The sequence below is a fragment of the Lytechinus variegatus genome, chromosome 13 (genome assembly GCF_018143015.1).
Source record: "Lytechinus variegatus isolate NC3 chromosome 13, Lvar_3.0, whole genome shotgun sequence".
Classification (NCBI taxonomy): domain Eukaryota; kingdom Metazoa; phylum Echinodermata; class Echinoidea; order Temnopleuroida; family Toxopneustidae; genus Lytechinus; species Lytechinus variegatus.
Window position 1 is genome coordinate 7,356,848 of NC_054752.1, and position 15,360 is coordinate 7,372,207.

At 36.1% G+C, this 15,360-nt stretch overlaps 1 protein-coding gene across 1 annotated transcript in view; it reads right to left on the reverse strand.

Annotated features, from left to right (window-relative positions):
* Positions 1 to 330: 330 nt before the first annotated feature.
* Positions 331 to 15,360, reverse strand: part of LOC121426614 (mucin-2-like) — a 64,482-nt gene continuing 49,452 nt past the window's right edge. Inside the window, exons 19-24 of the mRNA XM_041622971.1 lie at positions 12,360 to 12,519; positions 8,884 to 8,907; positions 6,590 to 6,618; positions 5,557 to 5,658; positions 3,616 to 3,658; positions 331 to 650 (exon numbers count right to left, since the gene is read on the reverse strand). Coding sequence (XP_041478905.1) covers positions 331 to 650; positions 3,616 to 3,658; positions 5,557 to 5,658; positions 6,590 to 6,618; positions 8,884 to 8,907; positions 12,360 to 12,519 — 678 coding nt within the window. The remainder of the gene's footprint in view (positions 651 to 3,615; positions 3,659 to 5,556; positions 5,659 to 6,589; positions 6,619 to 8,883; positions 8,908 to 12,359; positions 12,520 to 15,360) is intronic.

Consider the following 15,360-nt stretch of genomic DNA (forward strand, 5'->3'; position numbering starts at 1 on the left):
GTAACTGTTGAAATATTTATCGTCTTAATGCTTTCCAACTGCAAATAATCCTCAACAGGTCCCTTTTTCGACCAGGCCAGAACGTACAATTATCTAGTTGTCTAGTTACATAAACGCTTTTAATTCTGGGTCAGCAACATTGCCCATACAGAATGTTCAATTTCCAGGGATTTTCAGAGTACAGTATTACATATATTTTATATTATTTTAAAAGAAAAAAGCTAAGAAGTGACTCTTATGACTACCCTTAAAAAAAAAAAAACATTAATCAGTACCGAATTCGATGGGGTAAATTTTGTCTCCCCTTTTTGCGAAAGGTTCTATCCCGTGCTATTTAGGATTGCAGGATTGCAGGATTGCAGGATTGCAGCGTTGGCACGCGCACTGAGAGATTGATACGACGTTAGTAAGTCCATTGACACGATATGATTGCGCGTCCTCGGAATCTCGACACTCGATAAGTGCCTGGATCGAAGTTGTTTGGCTGACTTGACAGCAAGTACAAGAATTATCCAACATCGAGTCTACCGAACTCGAGCACAGGCCTGCGCATTCGCCCATTGCGATAGGGAGGACGGTGCGGCACAAATCCCCTACATTTACTGTCCTGTTAGAGTAGGTAACCTCACATCCGACCGTAATCGCCGGTACTGCATTGGGATAAAGTTAAACATTGCAATTTAAACTTGCGGTCGTAACAAGAATAACATTATAGCAATATAAAAAAACAACTATTACAAATCAAAATCATCATAATAGATTAATTTATACAAGCCATGGATTTTGTTTACCTTATCAGGAACCAATAGGTTGAATATAACATTAAAGGGGAATGAAACCTTTGGAACAAGTAGGCTTGTGTCGAAACAGAAAAATCAAAGAATAAAAACAAAGAAAGTTTGAGATAAATCGGACAAATAATGAGAAAGTTATGAGCATTTGAATATTGCAATCTCTAATGCTATGGAGATCCTCCTATTGGCAACGCGCCAAGGATGTGTGATGTCACACGTGAACAACTTTCCCTTTAATGGACTACAAAATACCCGGAAAATGTGTCTTTTTGCTTTTTCGTATGGTGATACAAACTCTTTATCCATGATGTATTCTTTAAAAATCTGTATTACATGGCCTCCTATAGAAAGAATACATGTTCTACTGATAGATGTAATAAAAGAGGCAATTTAAGTGAAATATATACTAAAGTAATGGGGAGAGTTGTTCAAGAGTGACATCACACATCTTTGTCGCAATGCCAATGTGAGGATCTCCATAGCATTAGTGATTGCAATATTCAAAAGCTCATAACTGTCTCATTACTTGTCCGATTTTTCTCAAACTTTCGTTGATCTGTTTCTTTGATTTTTCTGTTTTCACACAAGCTATCTTGGTCGAAAGGTCTTGTAGAACCAAAACGGTTCTAAAAGGGTTGTTAAGAACACTTATCTGCTTCCTTGAAGAATTTTGAAAGGTTCCAAATGCGGGACAAAGAAAGGTTGTAAAGTTCTAAAGAGTGCAGTGTAAAATAATTTTAATAATCTAACAAACATACCTCTAAATAAGAGGTTTGAATAAAATGGGCACAGAACGTTATGTAATATAGAGTTTAACTTAACTTGGACGGAGAGGTATATTGACCTCCTCTATTCACTTTTTCCATAAAACTATCCAAGGTACAACATTCATAAAGATGGAATATTCAAAATATGGTTAATCCCAAAAAGATGTCAACACTGCAAAAACGCCGGTGTTAATTGAACACCAGCCTGCTATCTATATTGGTGTCAGGCTAACACTAATTTGGCATTTGAGTGACACCATTTAGTGTTAAACCAATATCGGTTGGTTATTAATTGGTGTTGTTTCAACGCTTCTCTAGTGTGGACCGATATAGATACCGGGCTGGTGTTAAATCAACACCGGAGTTTTTGCAGTAAATGTCCTCCCAGGGTCCATTGCATCAATCACGAAATAATTTCACGAAACAACAGTCACTATTGTTATAAGCTGCCGCAAATCCATTTACCTGGTTGTCTACTCTACAAAAACTCTGGCGTTGATATAACACCAGCCCGGAATCTATATATGTCCCAAGAAAGTGTTAAACAACATCGGTTTTGTTATTACTCTGACACCAGATAGGTGTTTATACAACACTAATTGGTATTCAAACAGCATCGTTTTGATTCCAAATTGGTGTTGTTTCAATACTTCTCTGTTGTGGACAGATATAGATTCCGGGCTGGTGTTAAATAAACACCGGAGTTTTTGCAGTGTAAGAGCAGCTTAGTTAGTGAAAAGCAGTGATAATTTCTCTTTAAAATTAATGAAACAACACGGCTGAACATAAGAGAAGAAACTGGGCAATTCCCCCCCCCCCCCGAAAACTAGTTTGAAAACCAAAAGTGTGCACGAAATTCTTCAATGTCACTCTAGAACATGCAATTACCGCCACCAAGGCTTTGCTTCTTTAGTTTCAAGACATATTTTAGGTGTCCCCTTCCCTCCCCGGAAAACTAAAAGATTAATAGCCAACCTTATGGCGTTACATTGGTAATGCAGTTCAGGGGAGCGTTTCATCAACACTTTTGTCCGACAAGTTGTCAGATCTGACATCTTTCCTTGATTCTGATTGGCTGAGAGGTAATGTTACTATGGTAATTGTCGGATAAAATAGAACTTGTCGGACAAACTCCCTTCATGAAACGCTCCCCTGAACACGTTAAGACAATGAATCTTGCATGGCTTTACCCCAAGATGAATATCTGTGCCAATTTTCATGGGCACGAGCAAAAAAATGGGGAGATACTCGGATTCCATGCATGGCTCTGGGAAAGCGGGGGTAGAATTTCCCAGGGGGTGCTGTGTGTATTATTCTCCATAGGCAGCAACCCCTGGAAGTCTGGTAGATGTGCCAAAAATTGGCGACAATGTAAGAAAAATGACCAACTATTTGTCTGGTTGAAATCTCCTTTTTTTTGCTTGTCTAATTCTGGGGATCAAAACCGTGACGACCCTCATTTTTTTTTTACTTTTCAAAGTAAGTTCAGCACCCCCTGCCAAAAAAAAATCGTTCCCAGGGCCCTGTTTGATCCACAAGTTTTCCTGGAATTTATGCTATTTATACAAGCGTTTGTTATATAATTAAGCTAAGTTTAAATGATTTTGTATTCGTACTTTGATTTGTATTTGTATTTGATTTATATTTGTTATGGAAATGAAAATAAACTTCTTGAATCTTGAAATGCTAAAATAGTAGTTCCCATGGCAACGCATTTCTGACAAGTGAAAAAAAAATATCTCGCACATCTTTAGCTCAAGTCCAATGTGTATGCCAAATTTCATGAGAATTAGTTGAAAACTGATGAAGAAGTTCGTATTTCAAGTTTTTTACCTATTTTTTGCCATCATTTTGTTGCCATAGTAACACGATTTCTGACACACAAAAAATATATCTTGCACATCTTTACCTCAAGAAAAATGTGTGTGTGCCAAATTTCATGAGATTTGGTTAAAACTGAGGAAGGAACTCGAGCCGCAAGTTTTCTTTTAACCTAATTTTTATCGCCTAAAATCAAATAAATGACAGAAATGAATTATTAAAAACATACTCACCACAATCCGGACAGCACTGGCCGTCCATGTATATGAGGTCCCCCTGTCAGAAAGAAAAGTTGATTTCAAACAGTTACATAAAGGCATTTTAGAAATTGTAAATGAGCCACCGAACTAGTGATAATTACCATTGTTATCCCAACAATGATTCCAACTAAAGCCCTTTCTAAACCTTTGATCAATGTGAAAGCAAAGTCGCCAAATTCTGAAGAAAAAAAATCAAAAGGTAAAAAAAAGGTCGGCTAAATAATTGTACTGGTCATTAGCGGTCGATGACTTCACAACGACATAAAGAGACATTTCATTAAATAAAGGCCTTCGGTAATCGTAATAGAGCAAGGGCTTTAACATCCAGGTTCTCTTTGGAAACGCATACAAAGTCTTTAGGTCATAACGCGAGGTGATATGATAACGGATTGATATTATTATTACTATCATTATTGTCGTTATAATTAATAATTTCATATTATCAACATTATTATTATTATTATCATTATTATCATCATTACTATCATTACAAATAATAATCATATTGCTAAAGATAGCAGTATTATACTCATGACCATTATAATTATTATCATTATTATATTATTCATTATTCTTTTCATTATTACCATCATAATCATTATTATCATCATTTTTACTAGAGTAGTAGTAGTAGTAGAAGTGGTAGTAGTAATAGTAGTAGCAGGATGAGGAAGTCATCCTATTACCAGTAGTTGAAGTCGTAGTAGTAGTATAGTAGTAGTAGTAGAAGTAGTAGTAGTATAGTAGTAGTAATAGTAGTAGTAGTAGTAGTAGTAGTAGTAGTAGTAGTAGCAGCAGCAGTAGTAGCAGTAGTAGTAGTAACAGTAGTAGTAGTAGTAGTAGTAGTAGTAGTAGTAGTAGTAGTAGTAGTAGTAGTAACAGTAATAGTAGTAGTAGTAGTAGTAGTAGTAGTAGTAGCAGCAGCAGTAGTAGCAGTAGTAGTAGTAACAGTAGTAGTAGTAGTAGTAGTAGTAGTAGTAGTAGTAGTAGTAGTAGTAGTAGTAGTAGTAGTAGTAACAGTAGTAGTAGTAGTAGTAGTAGTAACAGTAGTAGTAGTAGTAGTAGTAGTAGTAGTAGTAGTAGTAGTAGTAGTAGTAGTAGTAGTAGTAACAGTAGTAGTAGCAGTAGTAGTAGTAGTAGGAGTAGTAGTAGTAGTAGTAGTAGTAGTAGTAACAGTAGTAGTAGTAGTAGTAGTAGTAGTAGTAGTAGTAGTAACAGTAGTAGTAGTAGTAGTAGTAGTAGTAGTAGTAGTAGTAGTAGTAGTAGTAGTAGTAGTAGTAGTAGTTGTTGCAGTAGTAGTAGTAGTTTAGTAGTAGTAGTAGTAGTAGTTGTTGTAGTAGTAGTAGTAGTAGTATAAGTAGTGGTAAGTAGTATAAGTAGTGGTAAGTAGTAGAAGTAGTAGTAGTATTAGTAGTAGTAGTAGCAGTAGTAGTAGTAGTAGTAGTAGTAGTAGTAGTAGTAGTAGTAGTAGTAGTAGTAGTAGTAGTAGTAGTAGTAGAAGAAGCTGTTGTTGTTGCAGTAGTAGTAGTAGTTGTTGTTGTTGCAGTAGTAGTATAGGTAGTGGTAAGTAGTAGTAGTAGTAGTAGTAGTAGTAGTAGTAGTAGTAGTAGTAGTAGTAGAAGTAGCAGAAGTAGTAGCAGTACTAGTAGTATAAGTAATGGTAAGTAGTAGTAGTAGTAGTAGAAGTAGTAGTAATAGTAGTAGCAGCAGCAGCAGTAGTAGCAGTAGAAGTAGTAGTAGTAGTAGTAGTAGTAGTAGCAGTAGTAGTAGTAACAGTAGTAGTAGTAGTAGTAGTAGTAGTAGTAGTAGTAGTAGTAGTAGTAGTAGTAGTAGTAGTAGTAGTAGCAGTAGTAGTAGTAGTAGTAGTAGTACTAGTGGCATGATTCTTAGGCTTCATCATGTTCCCATACTTACATCACAGTCGAGATTGCAAGTCTTTACGGTTGCCAGGAGACCCATCATTTCATCACAAACCATTTCGACACAGCTGTCATTAAAAGGCAAGTTGTCTCCGTACTATTTAAGATTAAAAAAACGTTTTATATTAGAAGAGGATGCAGGAATACGTTATTGCTTTACAAAAATATTTTATTGATAGTTTGAGATGAGTAAAATATTGAAAATCCTATTTGAAAAAACATTAAAGTTTCTTTTAAGTTTTTCATAATTTTCTCCTCAAGTCAATGAGTCTACTATTCCTGTTTCTTATTTTAATACTATACAATCACTTAACTGTTATGCTGTATATGGCATGAAATAAACACGCTTAAAGTACATGGTAATATACTAGGGTAGAAAAGTATCAAAAATTTGCGTATTTCTTTCACAAACGTACTGTATTTAGCAACTATAAAACTCTGAAAGCGCTCTTTTCGAAAGAGGTCAAAACTCGCAATAAGACTCGATTGAATAAACTAAACTTTTCCGGGGGAATGGAACGCGGAAACCAAGAAAAAAGAGAATCGGTCGACATTTTTTCCTCAAAAATCTGACACTCAAGCTAAAAGAAACCCACCAAAGATAGATCTTGACTGATAAAAGATCTTATATTTAGTGCATTTCAACCTGAAATATAAACAGAGTATCAATAACGACCAGGGGCAGAACCAGGCTTTTCTAAAGGGGGGGGGGGCACATTTTCCCGAGGAAAAATTTGACAAGCCAAAAGAAAAGTCTTCACTTTCAAAGGGGGGGGGGCACTTTTTTATGGCATTTTTACATTACAAATTTTAATTGTGCCTCGCAAGAGGGGGGGGGGCACAGGCCAGCTCCCCCCCTGGTTCCGCCAGTGATAATGACCATCTAAACTCAAGGGTCACATATCTATAATGACCACAAATTTCGTTTCATTTGAACATTTACATTGAAACACGTATTTTGAAAAAAAAGATCCCCCTCCCCCTCCCACTGGAAATAAATTTGGAAAGGAAAGTATCTCTCCACTTACATTATAAAACTTTCCGTTGAAACGGCATCCTGTTTGTGATATGGATACAATGATATATTTACGTAATATTGATATATTTAATTTATTGTGTGACACACATTGGTATTATTAAGGCATACATCATGTTGCATTTATTTGACGGAAGATACTACAACAATGTATATAAAATGCATTGCTCATCAAGAGCGTGCCAGGGATCGAACCCGGAACCTTCTGGTGTGTAGCCAGTCACCTTGGAATACACAGCCAGGGCAATCAAAATATTCAGTCAAAAGGTGCTGACGCAAGGTGAAACTTATTTCATGCACAATTGATCTAAGCCTATCTTTTGATATTTAGATTTTATCAAAGAATAATAATTTCTTGATTGAAGAAATCGCGTAAATCTTATCAAGATGTACATGTTATGTGTTATAAGATATCTTCATTAAAGGTCAAGTCCACCTCAGGACAAAAAATGTTAAGGGAGGAATTAATCGTTGTTTCACTTGACAATGAGGAGAAAATTAGAATATTTCATATAATGAAATGTAAAAGACATAGTGAGTGGATGACGTCATCAGTCTCCTAAATTTGCATACCGACCAGGCTGTGTATAACGACTAAATTATATCTTGTTATTTCCAAATCGTCTAATGCCAATTCGTCCTATTGCCAACTCGTCTACTATCATTTCGTCTACCATAAGTTCGTCCACTCAAAACATGATCTACTTTCATTTATTCCAATGGCATTCCGTCTCATAACCAGTTGGTGTAATAGCCATTCGGTCCATATACCATTTGGCCTAATTAACAGAGGGTCGTGGGTTCGAATCCCAGCCATGGCGTAATTTCCTTCAGCAAGAAATTTATCCACATTGTGCTGCACTCGACCCAGGTGAGGTGAATGGGTACCCGGTAGGATTTTTCCTTGAACGCTTTAGCGCCTATTAATATGGCGGCTCAGCTACAGCCGGGGTAATAATATGATACCAATTATCAAAGCGCAGTAGAGTATATGCACATAGTAGCTGCGCTATATAAATGGACCTATTATTAAACTAAAATGTTAATTGTGCAAAATGAATGAAAAGAAAATGGGTATTAGACCGACTGATTATCAAACGAAATGGTAATAGACGAACTGGTGATTAGACGAAGTGTTCATTGGACCAAAATGGTTGTTAGACGAAATGTTGATGGACGAAATGGCATTGGACTAAATTAAGGTAGACCATGTGGTGAGTGGATGAGTTGGCAGTGGAAGAATTGGCAATTTACCGAGCACATAACTGATTTGTGAAATCAAGCGAGACTTTGAAATGTCAAAATTTTCTTATTTTACATCCGATTTTGATGAAATTTTCAGTGTTATGCTTGTTTGATTTTCCTTTTTTTTATGCAAATAAACTTTTCAATTCAATTCAATTTTATTTATTTCACTTCCATCAAACAAAAACAAGTTGTATACCATATATAAGTATTTGGATCCGTTGCAAAGAAACAAAAATAATAATACACATGTTGTGAAAAAAAAACACAATTTGGGCAACACATTGGAGGTTTTAAGTAAGTATACTATTTTTCAATAGAAATTAAATTAAGATGGAAATGGAGAGACCCACTAAAAAGCAATGCTTGTACTATGCTTAAACTTTTTGTTTGAGTGGACTTGTCCTTTAATTAATCTCAAAATAATAATGACGACGGTGATTAAAAAAGTGAAATGGAAGAGTCGTCTCTTGACGTCAGCTCATTGAATATTCATGCTGATATGCCTAAAACTGTTTCTATTTTTTATTCACCGGAATATTTCAAAATCATTTAAAGTCCTGTAACTTTGTTATTTCTTGTCCGGTTTTGATCATATTTTCAGTATTTCGTTTGTTTGATTTTTCGATATCTGTTCACATCATTTTATTTTCTGCCTGGTGTAACCATTTAACTCATGTCTACCAATGTACGACAGTACAGCATCAATGTAGCAACAGGTACATATTATATGCAACCATATAGATTTTAAAGTTGTATGTTTATTACAAACATTACATTTATCTCATTTTTATCGCAATTACCTTACTTAATTCGTTCAATCAGACTTTAGGTTTATTTTTTATCGTTATTGAACCTCGGTAGTTGAAAAAAAAATCAAATTGATTCAAATCATATCAAAGAGATATTTATCCATCGTACAGTTCTCGAAAACTTGTACCTAACATGTAAGGTCAGGCATTCTGAAAGGGTGGGATTTTAAAGATATCAATGAGATTATCAAGTAGTATTTTGAAAAAGTTGGTCAAAATGTATACATACCTGGTTGTTTGGGTACACAGTAATCTGAAACGAAACCAAGAATTATTGAAGTTGAAGAAGGGGAAAAGACAAAATAAAAAAGAAGCGTCCAAGAGAGATACGGGACAGTGCGTCCCACAAAAAACCGAGATTTGTCGATGATTTATCATACCTTAATCGTAAGTACAATAAAAAATACCTATCATTGTAAAGCTTAGAGTCTCTTTCATTTGGAATCACTTAGAATATTCCTCATTCATGCATGAGTGAGCAAAAACAATTTAAAGTAAGGAAACCAAAAAGTCACTTGGCGGGCGCTATCTGAGTTTCAAGAAGGAAATCACATTCTCAAAAAGTCCAATATCTGATCTTTAATTTGATACCTCAATTACAGAAAACGGTCATGAAATATCGAAGTTCTGTTTATTTGAAATAAGGCTTAAATTCAAATAATTTCATAAAATGAAGATGTTTAACAGAATAGCTGTTAGACTTACTCGACACTCTACTCAGTTTTGTTGACAATCAACCATGCATGAAGTATTTTGTTAACCGTGCGATAGCTTAGGTGGGAAACCAGTGAAAACAGGTTTGTTTCATAAAATCATGGAAATACTGTACAAGCATTGTTTCGAAGAAACATAACTTTGTTATTTCTTGACCATTTTCTGCGATATAGCTTTCAAATTAAAGAGTTGATATTGAACTTTTAGGCATGTGATTTTCTTTTTGAAATTTTGATACCCCCTGCCAAATGGCTTTTTGCTATCATTTCTTCAAATTGTTTTTACTCACTCATGCATGGATGAGAAATCTTGTATGTTATACCAACTGAAAGAAGAGATACTAAGCTTTACAAAGATAGGTCAATTGTGTATTGTATTTGTCATTAAGTTGTGATAAATCGTCGCTAAACGAGCATTAAAGATGAAATTACAGACCTAAAACAGAACATTGTATTCATGTTTTGTCAATCATGAAAAGGATGGATAATTTGGTATCTTCCTACATTGATAATGCGAGTGCGGAGCGCAAGCAGAATATTTTTTCTTACATTCTCATCTGAGACTGGACATTTTAAGTACGTTTTAAATAAAGAACAAGCTATTTATCTCAATAAGCATACATGCACGTGTTTTAGATGAAGACCTAGAATCTGGGCGATCTGAATACATTTTTCTTTTGTCATGAAAATCAATTATGCGAGCGCGGAGCGCGAGCTAAAAATTTATTACATTCTTATCTTAAAGGGGAATGAAACCTTTGGAACATATAGGTTTGTGTAGAAACAGAAAAATAAAAAAATAAGAATAAAGAAAGTTTGAGAAAAATCGGACATATAATGAGAAAGTTATGAGCATTTGAATATTGCAATCACTAATGCTATGGAGATCCTCCTATTGGCAATGCGACAAGGTTGTGTGATGTCACTGATGAACAACTTTCCCTTTGGTGGACTATAAAATACCCTCAAAATGTATCTTTTTGCTTTTTTTATGATGATACAAACTCTTTATCCATGATGTATTCTTAAAAAGTATGTATTACATGCCCTCATGGAGAAAGAACAAATGATCTATGGATAGATGTGATAAAAGAGGCAATTCAAGTGAAATATATACTAAAGTAATGGGGAGAGTTGTTCACAAGTGACATCACACATCTTTGTCGCATTGCCAATTTGCTATCTCCATAGCATTAGTGATCGCTATATTCAAATGCTCATAACTTTCTCATTATTTGTCCGATTTTTCTGAAACTTTTGTTGATCTGTTTCTTTGATTTTTCTGTTTTCACACAAGCTATCTTGTTCCAATGGTTTTATTCTCCCTTAAAAAAAGGGAACAGTGACCTCCAATAATTTGTCATTTTGCAACTTTTGAATTTTGACTTTGCGCCAAATTTCAATGCACTGCATCTCCATGTGAACCATAATATTACGTAGGGTATCATTTTAAAGAGGATTAAATGATATTTTCATTAGTATCAATCACACATTAATATTTACTAAAACTGAGGAGGGATTATCGAACAAACTCAGATTTCCAAACTTTTTTTAAAAGGTTTATATATCAAGTGGAAGATATGCGAAAGAATGAACGATTTTGATACACAATTGATGCATTCAAACATCAAACTTTTTAGTTGAATGAATTAAAGAATTATATGAAATAAATTTAGAAAGAAACGCTAATCTATCGAGTGAAAAATCGAATATTAATCAGCGAAATGGGTGGTAATGCACCGGCCATCCAACGAAACCGACTATACACTGACCGATGGTAGAGTATGTCAATTGGAATAACTTAATTTATTTTGTTGATTTTTACCGTTGCGACTATAGTGTGCCGCATAGACGGATATCCGATTACCAGTACTAAGAAGTAAATGTCTTTAAAACCTTTAGAACCACATTTAAAAACCCCTTTGTTATTTCATCAGAACTTAAATTTCTTGAAATACAGGCCTGTATTCTGAAGTTGGGTTTAAATTAGACCATGGTCTAACTCTGTGCTAAAAAAATTTGGAAGCCAAGTTTCAAAATGTCGTATACATTACTTCTTTTGTTTACTCTTACTTTACAAAAGCTTTAATGGTGAAGAAGACATTTCCAATTATTAATCACAGATAATTTCTAAATTATTTGAGTTTCAAATGAGCTTGAACTACTAGGGATTTGTGTCACGGTTGGCTTTCCATAGTTAATCCAAAACCTGGGGCCCGTTTCATAAAGAGCTACAACTGTTGTAACTTTACCATTATGGCAACCACCATGGTAACCTTGATTCTGATTGGCTGCTGAGCCCTGTTACCATGGTAGTTGCCATGATGGCAAAGTTACAACAGTTGTAACTCTATATGAAACGGGGCCCAGAGTTTAAATTAAACCAAAGTTCAGAATACAGGCTTCTGTTTTTAATATGACAAATCGGTTTTTTTTCTTCCTTTTTCACAATCGCTACAGCCACAACAACAAAACCAACTTCAAACCGACCGATGGTAAGATAATCAACAGAAGTTGACACCGGGGGGGGACTACAGTGGTGAAATATATTGCTGTACACATGCTTGACCATAACCATATGGTTTTATCAGTTTATCAAGTCGCGCGTGCACTATTCAAGAGTATAAAAAACACGTATTTTTAATAGAAAGGGTGCTTTTGAAAGACAGATCAATCGCGGGGTCAAACGTATTCAGGGATTTCTTTTCCAAAGTTTTTTTTTTTCAAGACTAGCCAAATGTGTTGAGGGTACGTTTTTTTTCTCCATGTTTTTCCCGGAGTCATATTCTGGCGACTTGTTTAGGGGCCAAAATGGGTAAATGAAGCGAAAAACTCGTTTAGGGGGTGTTTGGAAATGAATTGGTCACGCATGTGTACAGCAATGACTGCCCCCCCCCCCCCTCCCGGACCTGACGTACTAATAGCTTTTGTCGGTTTTGAGTCGGTTCCGCCGGTGTGAGAGGAGCAATTTTTCGAACATTATCACACTGACCTATAGTAGTACAAACATCGAAGTTTGTCAAGATGTGGAACTCTGAGAATCCAGTCGGCTGGAAATGAATCCCGATTGTTTCCACTTCATGCGGTGCCAGAGAACCGAGAGGTTCTCTGATTACCTCGTTGGGCCCAGTACCAGCGGGAATAGAAAAGTTCTGTAAAATTTATGGAATTAAACACGAAGCAATTATCAACAAAGCCTTAAGGCTGCAGGGTCCGACGCGTCGCGACGGTGTATCATAGGGTATAGGAGATGGGTGTGGACGGTGTAGCATAGGGTATAGGAGATAGGTGTGTAGCAAGTTATTAGCTCCACTTTTTATGTCACTTGTCCCAGTTTAGTAAACTATTATTGCGAAAGTACAAAATTATTCCCGCTGAAAGCATATGGAATGTAGCTTTGAATTTCAATATTAAAAGGCAAATATTTCATTACACAAAATAGATTTCAGAAACAGATGTCCGAAAATTAATTTTGTCTAATTCATCGTGGGCACGGCTGCGAAATTATTTTTCCAAATTTGCATATTTGCATACAGTCGTAATTCCGACGCTTCGTTATTCCGAAGGCTCGAATATTCCGAATAGTCCTGTCATTTTAACTTTTCACTAGGAACAAATTTCAACAGAATTAATTCCAATGCAGAACATTTTTTGAGGTCCATGAGGTCTTTGAGTTCATACTAAAAGTCCCCAAAAATCGGAATAGGGGAAAGTCTTCTAATTTGCATGAACATAATAGTTAGTTTTGGTCATATTCGTTCATTTAGTTTACGTAGCAGACGACGCTAGTGTATATTATTTACTCAGACCCAATTGCAAATCAAATCAATTCCGGAATCGATACTCCTATAAACATTGGCCTCCTCAAACTATAGCAATAATCACAAATATTGGTAAGCAAAAATTTATGATACAAGAACATTGTTACTATTAACATTAAATGCATATATTCGATTCTGTTTGGACTTTATTAATTGTTTAACGTGAAAGGGTCTAGGCACGGAAACTATCATATGCTAGTCACGTGACGTTGTACACCAAAATAATGACATTTTCTGCCTGCTCGATCTCAAAGTTCAAGAGAAAAAAAATGAAATGTAACCATAAGACCTGCCACATCATATTATACTACTATTATACTACCGAAGTCACTCACCCCCGGCTTTTCCGTATCTATGGGAAAATCTGTCAATTTGGAGCCCCTGAAGAGGGAAGGCGTCGATGTGTTAACAATTTGTTATATGTAGCTGATAGCATTCTCTTTCATCTCCAAGTGGTTCAAAAAAATAAAGTGACTTTACTCTATAGTATAAACACCTTTTGCCTCAATGGTGATCTAAAATTGATTAATTTTATTGGCAAAATCGGCAAAAACGTCGGGTGACTACAGCAGCCCCTGAATTAGTAGCGTCGATGTGCCGGCAGTGTGTTTTGTTTTTAGCTTACATACGAAAACAATTGTTTCATTCATCTTTAAGTGCTTTCAAATAATAAAATAAACTTTACCATATAGCAGAAATGCCTTTTTGCCTGAAAGGGGGGGGGGCGAAAACTGCAATTTTGCTTTAATAAAGAGGGAAAATAGGCAAAAGGACTGCCTTCGGCAAGCCCTGAGGGGGTAGGCTTTGACGAGCCAGCACTTCTTTACATGTAGCTGATAGAGGAAAATCTAATTTTGTTATCTCCAAGTGGTTACAAAACAATAAAAATGGTCTACTGCAAAGAGGCAAACGCCTTTTGCCTCAATGGGGCTCCCAAATTGCGAATGTTCCAAGAAATGGGCAAAATACGCAAAAGGGGTAAAATGATTTCGGCAGCCCCGACGGATGTAGGCTTCGATTATGCCAGCACTTCTTTACACGAAGCAGATAGAAGGAAGGCTACTCTTTCGTTTTCAAGTGGTTTCAAAACAATAAAAGTGGCTTACACATAGCAGAAACACCTTTTTGCATCAGTGAGGGCTCCGGATTTATATATTTTTTTCCATAAATTGGCAAAATATGGATAAGGGGTGAGTGACTTTGGCAAACCCCTTTGGAAATAGGCTTTACTGTGCCAGCACTTCTTTATATTTAGCTGATAGAGGAAAAAAAATTTCATCCCCAAGTGCTTACAAAACAATAAAGTGGTTTACTGCAAAGGGGAAACGCCTTTTGCCTTCATGGGGCTAAAAATGGCGAATTTTCCAAAATGCGAAAATGGGTTGGTGACTTCGGCAGACCCCTGAGGGGATAGGATTTGCTGTGCCATTATTTCTTTATATGAAGCTGATAGCAAAAAACCTACTCCAAATGATTTCAAGACAATAAAAATTGTTTTTCTCTGTAGCAAAAAAAAACCGCATGCATTCGTAATTCCGAAGCTTCGTTATTCCGAAGGTTCGTATTTCCAAAGGTTCATAATTCCGACGGTTCGTTAGTCCGAAAACGAAATGCGGTTCATAATCGCGAAAGGTTCGTTAGTCCGAAAACTAAATGAGGTTCGTTAATCCGAAAACGAAATGAGGTTCGTAATTCCGAAGGTTCGTTAGTCCGAAAACGAAATGATTAACGAACCTTATTTCGTTTTCGGACTAACGAATCTTCGGAACAATGAACCTTATTTCGTTTTCAGATTAATGAACCTTCGGAACAACGAACCTTACTTCGTTTGCGGATTAACGAACCTTCGGAACATCGAACCTTATTTCGTTTTCGGATTATCGAACCGTCGGAATAACGAACCATCGGAATAACGCCACAAATGTTCGGATTAAAGAACCCTTTTACATTTTCGGATTAACGAACATCGAGGTATAGGCAATTTACGTGTTTCGGAATTACGAACCTTCGGAATTACGAAGTGTAACCGCGAAAACACCACTTTGTCAAATTGGAGCTCCCAATCGTTAGTCCGAAAACGAAATGACGTTCGTAAGTCCGAAGGTTCGTTGGTCCGAAAACGAAATGAGGTTCGTAATTCCGAAGGCTCGTTAGTCCGAAAACGAAATGAGG